The sequence below is a fragment of the Conger conger genome, chromosome 1 (genome assembly GCF_963514075.1).
Source record: "Conger conger chromosome 1, fConCon1.1, whole genome shotgun sequence".
Lineage (NCBI taxonomy): Eukaryota > Metazoa > Chordata > Actinopteri > Anguilliformes > Congridae > Conger > Conger conger.
This window is the reverse complement of record NC_083760.1, coordinates 72,394,341-72,413,423: the sequence shown is the minus strand read 5'-3', so window position 1 is coordinate 72,413,423 and position 19,083 is coordinate 72,394,341. Positions and strand designations below refer to the sequence as shown.

At 40.1% G+C, this 19,083-nt stretch overlaps 2 protein-coding genes across 3 annotated transcripts; both read right to left on the bottom strand.

Moving 5' to 3' along the window:
- Window positions 1–1,701: 1,701 nt before the first annotated feature.
- Window positions 1,702–7,427, bottom strand: LOC133132401 (tapasin-like). Its single transcript, XM_061247837.1, has 9 exons — window positions 7,255–7,427; window positions 6,377–6,565; window positions 5,946–6,194; window positions 4,864–5,223; window positions 4,214–4,537; window positions 3,747–3,848; window positions 3,592–3,620; window positions 3,042–3,082; window positions 1,702–2,318 (listed from the first exon to the last, which is right to left on the bottom strand). The coding sequence occupies exons 1-8, from the start codon at window positions 7,313–7,315 to the stop codon at window positions 3,071–3,073; spliced, it is 1,326 nt and encodes a 441-aa protein (XP_061103821.1). The 5' UTR covers window positions 7,316–7,427; the 3' UTR covers window positions 1,702–2,318; window positions 3,042–3,070.
- Window positions 7,428–9,024: 1,597 nt separating this feature from the next.
- notchl (notch receptor, like) lies at window positions 9,025–18,471 on the bottom strand. 2 transcript variants are annotated; one of them, XM_061259080.1, is made up of 11 exons: window positions 18,215–18,471; window positions 16,061–16,205; window positions 15,483–15,812; window positions 15,175–15,395; window positions 14,510–14,834; window positions 13,832–14,016; window positions 13,522–13,583; window positions 11,995–12,124; window positions 10,915–11,012; window positions 10,297–10,628; window positions 9,025–10,043 (listed from the first exon to the last, which is right to left on the bottom strand). In XM_061259080.1, exons 1-11 carry the CDS (start codon window positions 18,270–18,272, stop codon window positions 9,518–9,520), a joined length of 2,412 nt encoding a protein of 803 aa, XP_061115064.1. In that variant the 5' UTR covers window positions 18,273–18,471; the 3' UTR covers window positions 9,025–9,517. The 2 variants fall into 2 exon arrangements, with proteins under 2 accessions (XP_061115064.1, XP_061115068.1); XM_061259084.1 differs by lacking the exons at window positions 9,025–10,043; window positions 10,297–10,628; window positions 10,915–11,012 and adding an exon at window positions 11,023–11,457.
- Window positions 18,472–19,083: the final 612 nt, after the last annotated feature.

The window sequence follows — 19,083 nt, the reverse complement described above, 5'->3', positions numbered from 1 at the left end:
GAAGCCATTTTAACGCTACGTCGTTCGTAAGTTGTACCTTAAGCTCTACCTTAACGTTTCAGCGTGTTTCCCGAAACGTTCTTAGCCAAGTATACCTTCTGTACGTCGTACTTTCGTAAGGTTGGTCTGGACCACTCTTAGCTATACCTTAGCGATGTTGTCAGCTCACTCCGCTAGTGGCCACCACTGTTACCACCGCAAGCGTCTGAAATCAGCTGTTGCTCTTAGTTGCATCTCAATCTGTTAAGTAGTATGTACACTAATAATTCTACAGTTTTAGTTGGCTAATAATATTACTAAAATACCACATTAATAGCACTGTTTTCATGCAAATAATAAAATTGTAAATTACGAAGGATGTTACCATGCACTTTATGTTGCACTTTATTGAACATGTTGCCTAATTGCCTTTTAAATGTTATTTAATGTTATTTATATCTCTTTGTGCTAGAGCCATGTTTAACCATAGTTCTTTATTGGTATTCTTGGACACCGTAGTCCTAAAACTGGAAAATAATGTTTCTTTATTCAGCACCACGTCTAACAATATCTCCATTTCGTTTGCTGTGAGGACCGCTTATTTCTTAGTTTTTTTCCCGCCACATCTTGTCTTTTTTTTGTTTTCGTGTTCGTTTTGCTTCTTGGTGCGCTTTCATTGAAAACGTCAGCTAATCAGAGAAAATAGTTAATTACACCAGTAATGTGATGGTGCTTCTGCCAAATCAAATGCAAAGTAATTTAAGGCACTATGACAAAGAAATTAAAATATATAAAACATCACATGCCAAAGAAGGCGTAGTATCCACAAACCGTATCACTAACCGTATATATAATTATATATTCCGTTAGATAATTTAGTTTGTAAGTTTCTAATTCTATTAATACGTTCCCAACAGTCGTCATAAATTCAAAGTATTCCTGCAGTGTTCTATTCATAAATAACCCTACTTTCTCTTTTAACGCTTTTAAACAGTCGCTGCATGGAGTGCATAATCGATCTTAGAGCGAGTCGATGTGCCTAGTTACGTCGCACGTAGAAGCTTAAGCAACAGCCTAAGTCGGGGGTGTCCAATCTTATCCAGAAAGGGCCGGTGTGTGCAGGTTGTTGTTTTAGCACAGGACTAAGACAGCTGATTCTACTCTTCAAGGTCTTGATTAAAGACCACGATTGGTTCATTACATTACATTATTGGCATTTGGCAGACGCTCTTATCCAGAGCGACGTACAGTTGATTAGACTAAGCAGGAGACAATCCTCCCCCTGAGCAATGCAGGGTTAAGGGCCTTGCTCATGGGCCCAACGGCTGTGCGGATCTTATTGTGGCCACACCGGGATTAGAACCGCCGACCTTGCGTGTCCCAGTCATACCTTACCTTACCTTAACCACTACGCTACAGGCCGCCCCATTAGTATATTCATTAGTATAATCAGGTGTGTTACTGCTGAGTTAAAACAAAAACCTGCACCCACGCCGGCACTTTTAGGATAAGATTGGACACCTCTGGCCTAAGTGATAGTTTGGGGAACGCACGTAGAAAAGTAAACAACTTTAGTAAGGTATACCTCAGAGTCTTCGTAAAGCGCTAAGAGACACCGTTATCGGGAAACGCACCCCTGGTTTATAGATACTACGCTCTACTCTGATTTTGTGGACAAAGGTTCAGTTATAGAAAATGAAATGAAAGATAAAATACAAAGAATTACCTCAAATTGTTTAATTCAAGTTACCCAGAAAAATTATGCAATAAAACATCTAGTTATTGAAACAAAAATAATTCAATATACAGCATCTCTTTTATTTTTTTCCATTCTATGTACATGCCGGATTTCACAGTCTCTCTTAAATGGCTACAAGGATTCTTTGGCTTTGGGCAAGCTATGTGGTGGTGCTTATACATTTGTGCAAGGTAAATTATTCCAGTAGAATTTTCTTATTTTCTAGTTTGTAGTTGTACTCGTTTCAATCATTTTCAATAGGCCCTGCGATCTGTATCGACCACCCACAAAGTAAAGTTAATCTGCTCTTCAATGTCACAGAACCTGGGAAAATGTACTGTAGCTGTATTCATTACAAATAGACAAAAAGCAAAAAAACACAAATGACCCTGCATAGATAAATGATCATCAACCGTACAGGTAGTAGTAAAACATGGACACTGAATCTGTTCAGGATAGATGAGTCACACCTGCAAGAAATAATGGCACTGCCAGACCAAGCCCTTTTGTCAAATAAAATAAAAAACAGAAAAGAAACTTGAGATACACAACACACACACACACAATTCAAGGTCCTCCACAGGAGCATGTATCTATGCATCTGTAAAACAAGTTGTTGGAAGAAAAAAATAAATTCTATTGAATTACTACTATGTTTTGATCATTATTTTTCATCAAACTCACAATTAATCATATTAATCTGTACAAAATTCAGAAGCCATGACAATATTACAAAATCAAATAAAAACAAATATAGGAATATTAAAGCGATTGTGAACTTTGTACATATTTCCAAACATAATTAGTCTATTCATGTTCAGTATATTTTCAGTATAGTATATTTGATTGTGAAATCAGTATAAATAAATACTATAATTATACTGAACCTAACACTACCTCCCTTTACTCCACAATGTTACATTTAAGACAGGGATGTCACTCCAGTCCTGGAGGGCCGCAGTGTCTGCTGGGTTTTGGTGTGTTTCAGCATGAGAGATCCAAGTCTTTCATTGGCTGAAGAGTCCACACACCTTGTTCTCAAGGCCTTAATTGACTGCTGTTTGAAAGGAAACCACAAGTACCAGCAGACACTGTGGCCCTCCAGGACTGGAGTTTGACACCCCTGATTTAAGATAAGTCAATTAATTGAGCATCTATTCACTTCTTTTCACAAAATAAATGAGGAAGAAAGGTTTTTATGCAAGTCTCCATAGTACATAAGAGCTGATAACAAAGAAGAGTACTTAAAATTTAACATTTAAAAATACAATACTGTATATTTGCATTTGAATTCAGACATCGCTATTTAGAACGACATATTCACCTTCAAAGCCATTCTTTGTCTTCTCAAGTTTATTTCTCCTTCTAGAATTGAAAGGAAGAATGTTTACAGAAAAACAACCGAGGCTAATAGAGTGAGTTCTAAAGAAGGAGCCATGAGGAAATGAGAAGAAAACTCAAGAAAGGTATATTAAAAATGAAAGAGTAGGGGTTAAAAGGTAATGAAATTAAAGGAATGAACTGAAGAGGTGAAGGGAAGGGAGAATGATAACCTCAAAAAAAGAAAGACAGATGGAGAAATGCAGAAGACAGCAAATACAGGAATAACAATAATTCCTACACTTCATAAATCAAATCAGAGAATGACCCAAATTTCCCTCTGTGCTACTGATCGAGAAATGAAATAACAGTCATTAGATTAGAAATTGACCAAAAGCCAAATTTAAATTTAAACAATATGCATTTGGTTTAAACTGAAACAATATGCATGCTGAACTACACTGTATCCTAATTCTATTGCAACATTTCAGCAACAAAAACCAAACACTCCCTCATTTGATTGTATTCTCCTTTGGAACATGGTATTACTTTACCTTTTCCTCTGAATCACTGTCAATGGACCCTGTGCAATGGGAAACAGCAGTCAAGGGAGGGCAAATTTGTTTGGATAATACAATGGTAATAACTGTTCCACTTTTCAGTAATATTACTACACTAAATACTGTAAGAGTGAGAAGAAAGGAGTTACCAGCTCTGGTGAACATCCAAGAGCAGAGTTTTATTAGACCGTACAATCCCAAGGCCACAGCCACCATGGCCATGGAGTCTTCTATGGTGGGACCACTAACTCCTGAGTGAGAAAACCAGCAACAGCAAAGAGGAAAATATAGAAATAGCATGTTTTACAACTACAGAATTACATGAAGAATCAGTTTCCAGACTGAATTAGGCTAATTGTTAACTGAAAACAGCCATTCAATTACATACTGCAATGAATACAATCATATGTACACAATGGAAATAGGATTGGTCGTAGATTGGTCTGTATGATTAAAGTTTCAATTGGACACAAGTATTACAAGTGGTAGTAGATAAATACATGCACTTTCAAGAAAATAGAGTATAAACTCAGCATGTTCAGACCATTCTTTGCAGTACAGTGGGATTTTATCTCTAGAGCAACAGTATTTGACACCACATCCTTCCTCAACCCACCAATGATGCTAAGGGTTGTGCTGGTCCGCCTGGTGCCCCCAGGGTGGACAGCCACACAGGTCACTTCTCCTCCCCGGCCCAGGTCCAACTTGCCCAGGTCCAGCGTCAGCCAGCTGCTCTGGCTGAAGGTGCCATCCACGGCCTGCCTGTGCCCTGACATCCCCCCGTTGACCAGGGGCTGCACTGCCCCATCTGCCCCCACAAACTCCCAGCGGAACTCCAGAGAGAGGGGGGAAAAGCCAGAGGCTTCACACTGCACGGTAATAGTCTGGCCAGGGAAAGAAATGGGGAGAGGAGAGGGGGAGATGGAGAGGGAAGGGGGTTCTGGGACAGAAAGCATACAATGAGTACGGTATACATAGACACTGAATACACAATCCTTAAGGACTATTATAAATACAGCAATAGCTGAGTGACTACTGACATATGACCAACATTACAATATTTCTCATAACCATTCTCATGGAAACCTTTTTTAATCAGTTCGATAGCTGAATACTGATAAGTATGAAATTACATTAGTTCTAAAGTTAAAACAGGCTTTGGCAATGTACATAATACAAAATACCTTGTGACTGGTAACTGCTGAATCAGCAGCCATTATAGAGCAAAAAAGTTACGGACTTCCAAAGAATGACATTTCCACTCACCCACTATTTCCAAATCTATAGTGACCTGAGCCAGCAGGTATGGAAGGTATATAGTGCAGATGTAAGTCCCAGTGTGTCTGACTTGAGCATCCTCAAGGAGTAGTGAAGCATTTCCTGTTTGATGCAGGCCACTGATGTCAAGCTCCGCCCCCTTCTCTGAGGTCTCAGCCAGTCGATCGTTCTTGGCATCGTAGGCCACAACAAGCCTCCCTTCCCCCCGGAACTGGTAGCGCCATTCTACTGCAAACCCCAGTTCAGAGAGGGGGGAGGAGGACTCCTTCCAGAACCAACAGTTAAGAACAACAGGTACACCAAGTCTGGAGCGGACCAAAGCAGATGTACTGTAGACAGCGAGGATCACTGATTGGGAGAGAGGAGCAAAATGAGATGGGTGGGTAAAGCTTTCAATGTAAATGCTGTGGTTCAGCATTTGAGCTGAACTACTACGGTTAATGTCTATAGTACCCATTCTTATATCTAGAAATGTACTGATAACACCTGAGGACGGAACAGAATATCATATATTTGAATAATGAGACTTGTTTATACACCAAAGTTTCCACACCACTTGATTATTTACAAAAATACACTTTCCAATTGTACTGCTTTCTCTCCAACTGAGAAAAATACTTTATCTGACATTACAGCATATTGTACCACAGAAACTGAATTGCATTTTAATGTTCTGATCTGTTGCAATTCAATTTAGCTACCTGGCACATGGAATTAACTACTACTATTAATCATTAAAGTCACTAGAATTATTTTATTTTTAAAGCTTCACTTTTAAAATGAATATTTAACTGTAAAGGACTTATTGTATTGTAACCATTTTAATATTGTGTAAGCTTAAAGCTGTACTATATTCCCAATTTATTTGCAGTTTTATCTGTGATAGGCAGTGTTGATATTATCATTAGTCACAGCTCATTGTTTTTCTCTGGAGGTCCACACTAAAGATGAACACAATCTGTCATTCAGTGAGCATTTTGGAGCTGGCTATTCTGCAAACTTCACATAACTGTATCATTCATTTAATGCACCCTAGATATAACTTGCTCTATTTCTTTAAAATACCATACCATTCAGTTCATTGGTGGTCTTGGCAGCCCGTATTACACTAGATAGTACTAGTTGTTCGTCGAGACCCTTCAGGGAAGCTGAAAACCAATCAGCCTCCAGATAGACTGGGCTGAGCCCAGATCTAGTGAGGGGGGCGGCCCAATTGACAAGAGAAGGATGGGGCAGGAAAGGGTTAATTTCACACTGGGGCTTCTTCACAGAGCCCTCTGGTGAATGAAGAGATGGACTGCACAGGGAGCCACTTGGGTCTGTAAACAGGAGAGGTAAACATTACATTCTTTGCAGTTAAGAGTTAATGAGTAAGTAACTGCATTCATGCATGTGTCTGTTCATCAGAAAGTGTTTGGAATCATTCCACAGTGGTAATCGGGTTTTAATTCAGAAACTTATTCGTTACATGAACCATGTTGATATGCAGACTGATACTGACCAGTGACGTGGTAGATTCTTGATGGGTCTATGCCAACAGGGGGCTTTTTTTGCGACTCTGCTCTTGTACTGTCGGGGCTTATTCTAACATACATCAAGGACTTGTCCTGACTCATAGCAGCTGGGAACCCATGCCCTGGCTTCTCCTGTACAAACCAACACTCCACAACTGGACAATTTGTCCCATAAACTGATAGAAGCAGGGAGGGAGGGAGGGAGGGAGAGAGAGAGAGAGGTTTGGTGATTTCTATGGGTCAAAGACTTCAACAAAGTACTAAACATGACAATTTTAATTTGCATAAGAATTATGTCCCAAATGTTATGGTGCCCTGAAATGGGCAAAAGTGCTGTCATTTCTACATGGTGACGGCAAAATATATAGAAATACCCTTAAACAAAAGCTGAGGATCTGCACTTTAACCGATGTGAAATATGTTTTGATTACAAATCTAAAATTGTGGAGTACAGATCCAAATAAAGAAAAACTATGTATTTATGCGAAATGCTATGGAGGTCATACAGCGTGTGGCGCTGTGCGTGTGTATACGTGTTTGTGTGCGTGTGTGTGTCTGTCTGTGAATATAATATTTCCTAGAACATCGTCCAACTGTTTTACTTTCAATTTGCTCTAAAACTTACTTGAGAGTAGAACCCTACTGACACATAGCAACAGTCACGGCCGACACCCCACCCCCTCTCTCCCTCTTCCTCGCTTTTACACTCACGAACACACACATACAGTAGTTACTCAAAAATAAATAATCCATTCAAATGATTAGCAATATTTGATACATTTCCACATTAACAATGATATATTATGCATACATTCAGGCGTTCATCTTGTTGCGAACCATACGTCAACGTGCTCACGCTACTTACCTTGCAAAATGTAATTCGCGGCCAACAAGGCGAGTGTGTATAGAGTCGAACTATTTGCCATGATGGCTGGCGTCGATCAACTTCATATATTATATATGCAATGCCTCAATGTTAAAATAAGTCAAGAGAACAGATGTGCGCTGTCGAACCGTTGATAACGCAGTGAATTTATTACTCACTTTCGGTTTCACTAAACTGATCATGCGCATAGATGTCGTTCTAAGATGCCGTTTTCGGGTTACATTAGCTTGGCTTCTTTGAAAAACCATCCGGTATCGAATAACCTGAATTAAATTTTCAAGAACATTTTGGCCCATTCTGCTGCATCGACATTTAGGCTATGTGAGTTAAGCCTGCGTTAGACATGCAATTCACTTTATTTCAATTAATACATTTTAGTAAAGCAGAATAACCTCGTAGCTACACCAAGTTTGCGAAGCATTTGCGAAGTTGAATGAATGAATTAATAATTAAAATGCGATTATAAACACAGGATGGCGCTAAACTTCTTAGAAAAACGCGCGTCCTCACTGGCAGTACATGTAAGGCTGGCTGCAGCGACCTTTAGAGATGGAATGCAATTCTGGACAAAGCTAGCCATTCTAAAGTATTCAAAAGAGTGAAAGGTAGTCTTTAATAAATAAATAATGAAATACTATGAATAAATATCAAATCATAATATCAATATCAACTTCTTCTTCTTCTTATTTTTTTCTGATTAGTAATTTAAAAGATATACATATTTTTCATCATCTTCTTCTTCTTCTTCTTCTTCTTCTTCTTCTTCTTCTTCTTCTTCTTCTTCTTATTATTATTATTATTATTATTATCCATCCATCCATCCATCATCTTAACCCGCTTATCCTGAACAGGGTTGCAGGGGGGCTGGAGCCTATCCCAGCATACATTGGGCGAAAGGCAGGAATACACCCTGGACAGGTCGCCAGTCCATCGCAGAGCACACACACCATTCACTCACACACTCATACCTATGGGCAATTTAGACTCTCCAATCAGCCTAACCTGCATGTCTTTGGACTGTGGGAGGAAACCGGAGTACCCGGAGGAAACCCACGCAGACACGGGGAGAACATGCAAACATTATTATTATTATTATTATTATTATTATTATTATTATTATTATTATTATTATTATTATTATTATTATTATTATTATTATTATTATTATTCCCTAAAACAGAATGGGCAGCAAAAACAGGTCCCAGAGGTATGGAAGGAACTTTGCAGTTATGTTATTATCCTCCCCCACTACTTGGGTTATCGCAATTACGCCTTATGGCCACATGGTTGCACTGTAACGCTGCCATTTACGATTTTACCCATAACTCCTCAACCGCGTGATCTAGAATCATAATTATTTTTTCCTCTGATTCCTTGGCTTATTCCCAACGATTATTTTAAATTCTACAAATTTAATTTAATCTTCACCAAATTTTACATAGAATGTTTCATGACCATGACAAGTAAATAAATTGTTGTGGGCGTGGCCATTTTTTTCAGCTGGAGCCATGAACCCTATCTGATCCTGTGTGGCTATGGTTAATGAAAAAATTCTATAACTTACATCAGTAGATCCTGCTTACAAAAGCAAATTTGCTTAAATAAATTTTGTCGGCAACCCTCCATTTCTTTTTTTTACCATTCAGCAATATGTGTCTTTTCTGCTTGGAAATTCATGTGGCATTGCCTTGGAATATGAATGTTTTTTTATCAGTGAAAAAAACAACAAGCAGGCACAACCAGTATGCATAATTTTCAAACAGTTCTTTATGATTATTATTTTTTACCTCTGGAAGTGCTCTCAGGTTCCCACTTCCAGTAGTTTAACCTATTGACCTATTTACTAAAAAATGTTCTCAACTAAGTGTTTTATGGAAGCTGTCAAATCAGTAGTTGTCAAATTATCTTTATTTATGTATATTTATAGTAACTTCGAATTTGAAGTGCAATATGGCTCAAATGTAAGAAGCCTGGAGAGAATATTAAAATTCTATATGGTTTCATTAAATTTTACACATTATATATTCAACATGAAATTTTGACAAAACAACAGAACAAAGCAAACAAAACAAAAACATAACCAGTCAGAATTGTATGTTCTATGCTGTTGATGTATAGGGGGTGCAGAGCTAGGTTGATTTTTAGAGGTCTGGCACTAGGTCTACATACAAGTTGAATGCTGCCCAAAACAATTTGAGCAGGCTTGTGTACTGTACTGAAGAGTCCAGTCAGTCTTCTTTTCTCAAAGGGCAGTTTGGCCAGAAGTCTCAGAATCAGCATGTGGATTGCTTATTTTTTCACCGTGTTGCTCTTGTTTGCAATTCCTACTGCTGCTTGCCTCAGAGTCTGATTGAACCAGACTGGGGAGGCCAGAAGCTGGCTTAAACTCCGGCTGAAGGGGGGCTTCGGTAATAGGGCCAGACACCACTATCTCTATATGCTCATTTGTTGGCTTCCCGGGTGATGCAACAGGGTGTTCAAACTGGGCACCACTTGAGCGACGCTGCAGTGCATGCTGTGTGCACGAGAAAGACCGCTGCCTAGGTGCAGGCTGGGGGGACAGGAAGTGGGGTGTTGCTGCCCGAGCAGCTTCCTGGGACCTTTCGTTGTCCTCTTCCTCTGCTTCCGAGGTTACTTCCTGTAGAGTGCTTATCGGACGAGATGGGCGTCCAAGGATTCTGGGAGAGACCAATGCAGTTACTGATTGGAGTGGTTGTGGGCGCCAGTTCTGAGGAGAGGCGCATCGCTCTCTACCTCCTGACCAATCACTGCAAAGAGAGGCAAGAGTTGATAAAGCTGATGTTTAGCAAAACTCTTCTGTGCCAGTACATCAGTTGCACTGTGTAAAGGTGAATGAAACATAACACATTATGCTGCCATAAGGAATGCCTGAAATAGATTTACAATTTTTTTTTTTTTTTTTTGCTTACTTTTGTTTGTGGTGGAGACCTTAAACATGACAGATTGAAAAATACTGTGGTGAATGGTCCAAAGCTTTACCTTTACTTAATTTTGATTTACCTGGGGTAAGGTGGCAAGGCTTCCCGATGGCCAATAACTCCCGAAAAGGAAGCGCTTCTCCCAGATAGGCCAGGTGGTGCAACCCATTGGGAATAGGATAAATTGCGGTCCTCACATAACATGTCATTGACTGCTTCCATGGAGACATGCCCTCTATGGGACCTGTGAGCCAAAAGGAGCTCTAGGACATGATGATGTAATCCTTCATGTGCTGCTTCTAGTGGACGTCTACCTCGGCGGTCAGTCAAATCCTGATTAGCCCCATTGAGGAGGAGAAACCTGGCAGTGTCATAGCAACCATGGAGGGCGGAGAGGAAGAGAGCAGTTTCACCCTGGCAAAAGAGAGGAAGTGTTCAGGATCATATTATTCTGCAGTACTCCGTATGATTATGCTAGATCTGCTGTCGGTTTCAAGCCACAGACCTCATCATCTTCATGATAATGACAAAATATACCATTAGCTAGGTGATCTAAGGACTATGGTCCCTCTGATCTAATTTGATCCTGCTCTAGCTATCCGTTTCACAATAGCACACATTTGCATATATTACATGTTCTAAAAAGGAGAACTGGATAGTAATACTATCCTAAAGGTTTTTTTTTTTTTTTTTTTGATACCTTGAAGTCTTGTAGGTCCACCACTGCACCATAGCGAATGAGAGTTCGAGCCAGGGAGAGGTGATTAACTGAGCATGCCCAGTGAAGGGCAGATCTCCCTGAGGGGGTGGTGGGGAGGGGGAAGGGGTGGAACGTAGATGGGCACAAATGAAAAAAGAGGGAGGAAGTCAAGAAGAGTGGGTGGGGTGGGAAAAAAGCAAAAGAAAATAAGGTAGAGAGATATGTGTTGAATATGGTAGCAGCGTGAGAAGGTGAGAGAAATAAATATGAAAAAGAACGGATGGAGAGAATATGTCAGATAGTGTGAGGGCAATAGTACAAGCAGGATGGTGAGAAAAGGGTGAGAGCCAGGAAAGATGGAATGGGAGAGAAAGGGAGAATGAAAAAGCAGGGGCGGGCAGTGAATGAAAGTGAGTCAGCCCACGAGGAGAGAGGGAGAAAGGAGAGAGGGATAAGCAGGTGAGGTTAATACAGTACATTCACACTGACTGGACACTACAGCACATTAACTCTGTTCTGAATCAGAAGGGGGGAGCAGAGGTGCTACAGTGAAAAAGACGTGGAGCAGAGGAAGCAGTGTTTTTTCAATCGTTTGTTTTTCGAGTAGCAGAAAAGGAAGTAAAGAAGGAGGAATGGGATGTGGGGAGAACCAGAGAGAGGTCGAACAGTTTATACAGGACCCTTCTGCTTGAACAGGAAATGCCATACTAAGACAAAGAGATGGAATTCTGCAGTACAGAAACATAAAATACACAATGATAAGGTATGACTTAAATTATTCATTTTAGAGTTGCCAGTGTGCTACAGAAAAGACAAATTAGCTCACCAGCTGGTGACAAGTACAAGTATTAGAGATACAGATATAATGGCATACAGCTTAAAATGCCTTTGTTTCCAGTTCAGTTCTTAACTAAATTGCCACCAGTCTAAAGAGATTAAAATGAGTTGCACACCTCTATTTTTGTGTCCAAGCACGGAACCCTAGGGCTAGGTAATGTATTAAAAGGTATTAACCTGTATACATTGCATAGCTCTGAGCCCGGGGCAAAGAGTGAGGGGATATGCTGTATAGTACAGTACCAGTGTGGTCTGTGTTGTTGACCGGCACCCCAGCACGCAGCAATTCCAGAACCACTCGATCAAGACCACTCCTGACTGCGCGAATTAGGACCACAGATCCATCTGGACCACACCACTGAACTGGAGCAGTCTGGAAAACAAACAGACAGCATTATATTGGCCACACCAGTACATCACTACGTAATACACACACCCTGCAGGATGACACAGCGGGAGAGTGGGAGTTCTGATTGCTTTAAGAGCACTATATGGTAAGGTATAGCATGTTTCATATGTGCACGGGGGCGACATGGCTCAGGCAGTAAGAGCAGTCGTCTGGCAGTCGGAGGGTTGCCGGTTCAATCCCCCGCCTGGGCTGTGTCGAAGTGTCCCACCTAACCCCCAAATGCTCCTGACGAGCTGGTCGGCGTTGGTGTGTGAGTGTGTGTATGAATGGGTGAATGAGAAGCATCAATTGTACAGCGCTTTGGATAAAGGCGCTATATAAATGCCAACCATTTACCATGTGCAACATGTCCATGTGAAGCAGGGGTGAGAATCCCCCTTCCTGGATGGCTGTATCTGTTTCTGTATTTAATGCCAATTTACCTCTTCAATATACACTCACTGAGCACTCTTTTAAGTTTTTCATTTTACTTTATTTTTTACTTATTAAGTCTTCTGTTGCTGTAACCTATCCACTTTTGTATTGATGTATTGTATGTGATGTGATGTATTGTGTATTCAGAGATGCTCTTCTACATACCACTGTTGTAATGTGTGGTTATTTGCGTTATTTTCACCTTCCTGTCAGCTTTGACCAGTCTGGCCTTTCTCCTCTGACCACTCTCATTAACAACATGTTTCTGCCCAGAACTGCTGCTCACTGGATGTTTTTTGTTTTTTTGCACCATTCTCTTCAAACTTTAGAAACTGTTGTGCATGAAAATACCATGAGATCAGCAATTTCTAAGATACCCAAACCACCCTGTCTGCCACCAACAATCATTCCACAGTCAGTCACTTAGATCACATTTCTTCCCTATCTATTCTGACATTTTGTCTGAAAAACAGTGGAACCTCTTGACATTGTCTGCATGCTTTTATGCATTTACTTGCTACCACATGCTAATTAATGCTCATTTTTAACTGGCTGATTAAAAATGAGCATTAATCAGCTGGTGTACAGGTTTACCTAATAAAGTGATCACTGAGTGTATGACCAGCCCAATAACCTACGGGATGTGACATTTCTTATTCATAAGCTTATGGAAGATGGCTGAAGACTGTTCTTGCATCCTTATGTGAAACATTTTACTTATAGTATATACAGTTCAGTAGCAAACTGAACACGGGTTTGAATCAAAATTAAATATGGCACTCCAGAAGCATAACCTCCCAACCCTGATAATTGCCTTATAATTTGTGGCTATGAAATCACATTGAGATATATATATATACTATTCTTAACCATGAGTTTAAAAAACATGTAAACTAAAGTCAGCTTCAGTCAAATACAAATACAAATACAATATGATTTAGACTCACATTGTTATGATTTAGACTCCTGTTGTTTGGGCTGCTGTTTCTCTCCCATCCTCCAGGTGAAGCTGTAAATATAAATGTTTTCATTGTATTTACAGTGTTGCCTGCATCAGACCTTAGCTACACAGCTATTTCTTTCATCTTGGATGCAATGAACATTCAAAACTGTTGCAACCTTCCCCTCAAACTAAAAATGTATTGTATGACATTAACTCTAAGAAAAACTGTATAAAGTACATGCATCTAAATGTGATAACATTTCCATGAAAAACGAGACCCCACACAACCAATGTCTTTAAAGTGTGAGATTGACCTGCGTAGCTGCCCTGTGTCTGTGACTGGGGGCTGCTAGGAGTGGCATGAAACTGCTTCTGCTCCTGGGGCCGGTGGTCACAAATGGATTTGTCCTGTCGGTGTGAACTTCTCACGTTGATGTCTTCCATAGAACTTTGAGTAATATCTGTATCACTTCCTATATCCAATTCTTTTCTGAGAGGCCTGCGACAAACAGAAGAGGGGGTAGAGATGCAAGGGCTAAAGTATATGCCAATATCTCCTCAATTTACCCAGGCGCAATAAGAGCTGCTGAAGAAAACAAGAAACTATTCAATGCTAGGATTAACAAAATTCAAAGGTATTATATCTCTCAGTTGCATAAAAATCAGCCTAAACATATTCATCTTATACACTGATTTTTGTTCAGATTTTCTATAGGATGCTCTTTTTACAATAGCAATAACTTTAGTAATCAGAAAATAGCTTATTATACAAATGCACTCTTCACGGTTCAGTCTCTGTCAACCTTAAAGTCGTCCTAAATGTTAATTTCAATCAAACATAATTTTTGTATTGCAGCTTTTCGGTGACATGCTAATGAACATTATTAAACAGATAATAAAATACCTGTTACACATATGTTTAGAAGAGAGGGTACTGCAGTACTGCTCATGTTAGATTTCTGCCTTTGTGGCGAATTAAGAGTCAGTCTCACCGTAGTCTAATGGCATCCTCTCCGAGTGGCTCTCTGCGCCTCTTCCCGTTCTCTTTTCCCCTTTTCTTCTTTTTTATCCCAATTCCTTTATTCCCATTCTCTTTGTCAACTCTCATTCTTTCCCCTCTCTGTGGTATATGCTGGGCCCAGGCCTGCCTCTCCTGCCCACTGTCTGTAGCTGTAGACCTGTGTCGCACCCTCGGCCCTGCCTGCCGTGGCTCTCTCCTCTGCCGAGCCCGCCTCACCAGCACGGCAACCAGTATAACCAGAATCAATCCAAGTCCAGTCGCCACGCCAACCACTGCCCATAACCATGAAGGAGAAGCTATGGAATACATTATTAAGTGAAAGAATAAAATAAATAAGGACAGCACAAAAAGTAATAAATGAAATAGCCACTGTTCTGTAAACATACATTGAAGAAAAAATACATCCTTTGTGGTTTGCTACTTTTATTTTGTATATCAATAGATTGTTTTGAGAAACCTGTTAATTCAAGCACAAAGCAATTGAAAAAATTCATGACTCATGATTCATGATTCATGCACAGTGTCGAGGAATCATCAGCCCTCCAATCTTCAGGTAAAATACATTTTTCAGTACTATTGGATGGCGACATGAGAAACATAACTTGAAAGGCGGTCTGCAGAACATAATTGGCATACTGTTTGCATTCTCTCCTGCAGTGTACTTCTCTCGCTCTCCCAGTTCTTCACTCACACCCCTCACAGCAATGACGGGTTCAATTTCTGGGAGTTGGCGATATGTTGTATGCTCCAATGTCATCAGCATGCGCAGGAAGTTGGCTGCTTCAGTGGCACATTGGAAACAGGTAGAGGGGAGCCTGGAGCACGGTCTGTTGTCAATTTGGAGGTATAATAGTGACCTAAGAGAAGAAGAAACAGGGTAGGAAATGATCGACTAAAACCTGAGAAACAGAATACATAAATAAACAAGTACTTACAATAGTTACCCATTATCATGTGTAGACACCTGAGTCAACAGTTCAGCCAGCTTCTGAGGGTCAGGGTCGAACAGGTTATTGCTGGAGCAGAATGGTGCAACACCCCGCAGTTTTAGAGCCGTTTGTAAGACAATGCTGAGGGCCCACAGCAAAGACCTGTTATGGCTTTGGATTTCCTGGGTGGGAATGTTGGTGTGGAGGATCAAGGTACCATTTGCCCAGAGAGGGCTTTGCTGGTTGAAGCAGTCACTCCCATCCCAGCCACAGGGAGCACTGTCACATCCATGCTCGCAGTATGAGTTGCCATAGTGGTCCTGGCAGTACTGTTTGTAATGTGCACTGAAAGATGAGGAAAGGGGGGGGGGGGGGGGTTTAAATGGCAAGAAAACACATGAAACCTTAAACCAACACATTAATAATGCCTTGACTATAATTTGGAATTAATGAAGGACACCTAAGGACATGTTGGTTACTTTTCTTTCCTGACATGTGACAAGAAAATCAATCGATCAATTCAAGCAATTTTGGGGTATGCAGGTGGGTGACAACAAGGAAGCCTGCTCTCCTGTCGGGCACATCCTTCTTACTCGCACTTGTTCTTCACCAGGCAGTCAAACCCATCTCTTAGACACTCTGGCTCCGAGCATTGTTTGTCACATTTTCCATCTGCAAATTTATCCTTACACATCTTGGCAGAAGGGCACTGGGCCCAGGGGTCGCTGGGGACAGCGGCTGTGATGAACAAAAATATTAACAGAGAAAAAGTAGAACATATTGAGATCCCAGACATAAAAGTGTCTGCTGAATATTTGCTTGATATAAATTGCATTAGGACTGATGAATTAGTAATTGATTAATTTAATTTAATTAGTTTTCCATGGGACCACATGCGCACACAGAATTCCACATAAAAAATGACAAAGCTAATACATTTATCTGCTTGTCAAACTGCCACAACGTATTTGTGTGCCTTGTATTCAGAAAAGCCAGAGCCCATCACTGCAAAATAATGACACAAGATGCATCACAAAGCATTATTTCAGCTGCATGTACTTGATCCTTCACAATTTAATCAATTGTGCAAATTCCTGCAGTAAATGAAGCATGTCATGTGAAAATGAGATGAAATTCATTACACTATTAAAAAATGTATCCACTACTTTTAGTTTACCAATTTTCTAATTTGTTAATTTCATTTTAATTAGCCTGGGAGTGTATCAACTTCTAAGATAGCACCATTTTGAACCAGTTCGCTCTGTTCCCAGGGTTACAGCTTGGAAATGTTGACAGTTGTTATCTTATTAAGTTGAGAATGTCGATTAATGTGTACAGTAATTCATTTTTATACTGTAGCTAACATATGTTCCCACTGGATGGCCTGGAAAGTGCCATACTGTTTCACTGTTTTTGTAAAACAATACTGATTTAACTAAAAATGTGTAGATCCTTACAAATCATCATAGTATTGTTGGCCAGAATGTAAAATAGAAATTTGAGTTCCTTCTCTCAGATTTGAATTTTGCATTCTTATGAATAGTTTGAGATAAACTTTTATGTCCTCTTTCTTATGATGTATTTATTTGGACGTTGTTGTATGTTTATTAATTTAGGTTTATTCCTTTTATTGAACAAGGTGCACAATATCTGTAACTGATTGTGGCCAATAGAAACAATATGTTTACAGTTAGTGTATGTAGCAGTCTGCTACAGTGTTTTAAAACTAATTAATTTCACTGACAATCCCATGGAATCCTAAGCTCCTGATCCTGCAGCCAGGTATGCCCCTGTACGTGTCTGCTGACCATAGTCAGCACTATTGGAATTGCACAAATGGTGAAATTGTTTATACCTGATATACTTATATTTCCTTAAGAATGGAAGTGTCCACAGTGTATGAGGAACACCACAAACAAGGACATGCTAAATGTTTTGCTGCAAATACTGATGCAGAATGAATCTTCAGATTATGTTAACATAAATATATGATTGAGTACATAAAAATGACATAAGGATTAAAAAAACCCTAAGAGATAATAAAAACTCTCATATCACAATGTGCTGTGGATCCTTTCTATTACTGCATTACTACCAATTCTATTACTGCAAGAACTTAAGGGTGAACTGCACAGGAAATAGGAAATCGAGGGCCTGACACAAACAGGAAGTTTCCAGGAGAGGCAGGCTGCAACGGGAAATGGAGGGGGGTGGGTGGTAATGGTGGAGGATTGAAGGTCATCACTGTGGTAATAAGTAACAATAGACTTGGCAGGTGTGTAGAGAACAATGAATCCAAAACATAGGCTAGGAGCTGACAATGGAACAGGAATTCACAGTAATTTTACAACTGTAGTCCGGGATACATGTCTGCATGTTCATTGCTGTGCCTCAATTTTACAGTAAAATTATTTTTCAGCGAAAGGCAAACAAGAAAATTCACAAACCAAGCCATTTATTCTCAGACAGACATAATGAGGAATATATAGGAGAAAATTAAATTAAATTAAAGAGAAAATGATCACAGAATAAAATGCTGCAAGTATTTTTGGGAGAAGTATGCTATAAACTATGAAATCAGATCACAATATCAAGTGTGTTTACTCCTGTTTACATAAATTGAACAGTATCACAAACTTATTTTTTATCATCACAGTTCAACTTGCTGTAAGCGCAGATACATAACCATGTAGTTATATCACTCAGTTTTACCCTTGCAGAGTGGAGTGATGTGATTATGTGCTTACCTTGCCCCAGCCATCCCCAAGAGCTGAGCAGCAGAGCAGTGGTCAAAGCCAGTGGCATGGATGCAGAAGGATGGAGACTGGGCCACTATCGTCCTCCCCTGTGTGTTACTATATTAGTTCACAAGAAAAATGGTCTTCCACAATGCCAGTGTCCAGCGTGTGTCTGTGAAGCGTTACTCTGTGTGGCTTTTCTGTGTCGGGGTCTCCTCTGATCATGTCTTCTTACCCCTCTGTTTCTAAGCTTTGTGGAACCGTGTGAAAGCTTGAATTTAGCCTATGCTCCCCCGCCCCCCGTGCTCTCTTTCTTTTTCAGAAGCACTGCGGATATCTGGACAACTTCCTGCCACTGTGTGGAAAAGAATAGGAATAGGGTGTGTGTATCATTGTGTATGGATTGCAGCAGAGTGAGTGTGTACACTACGTGTGTGCAGACTAGCTATTTTGAATGTTCTATGTTAATACTTCTGTGTTAATTGTGTATGAGGTGATGGGATAACAATGCTGTAGCTGTCTAAGTCAAAAGCCCCACAAGAGATATAACGTAGCATATTTGTTTGTGGAGGAAACCTATTTTTTTGGATATTTGTGATATGCTTTGGAAGGATGAATGTAATATTGTCATTATGTGTAGCTAAACCTAGGTGGAGCCCACAAGCTCATCTTAAATGACCTCTGAAGTGGATACCCTCGATTCTAAGACCACTTTGCCCTTATCTCAATAATCACTGGAAGCAGGAAACAATCAGTCAAGCCCTCCACAGAAAGAGAATAAGATTTCAAAGGCAGTTTACTGGGATAGCATAGATTGGATGGCCCAGAGAGGAGGGAGGAGGAGTCATAAATTGCATGGTGTGAGTTTCATTTAAACC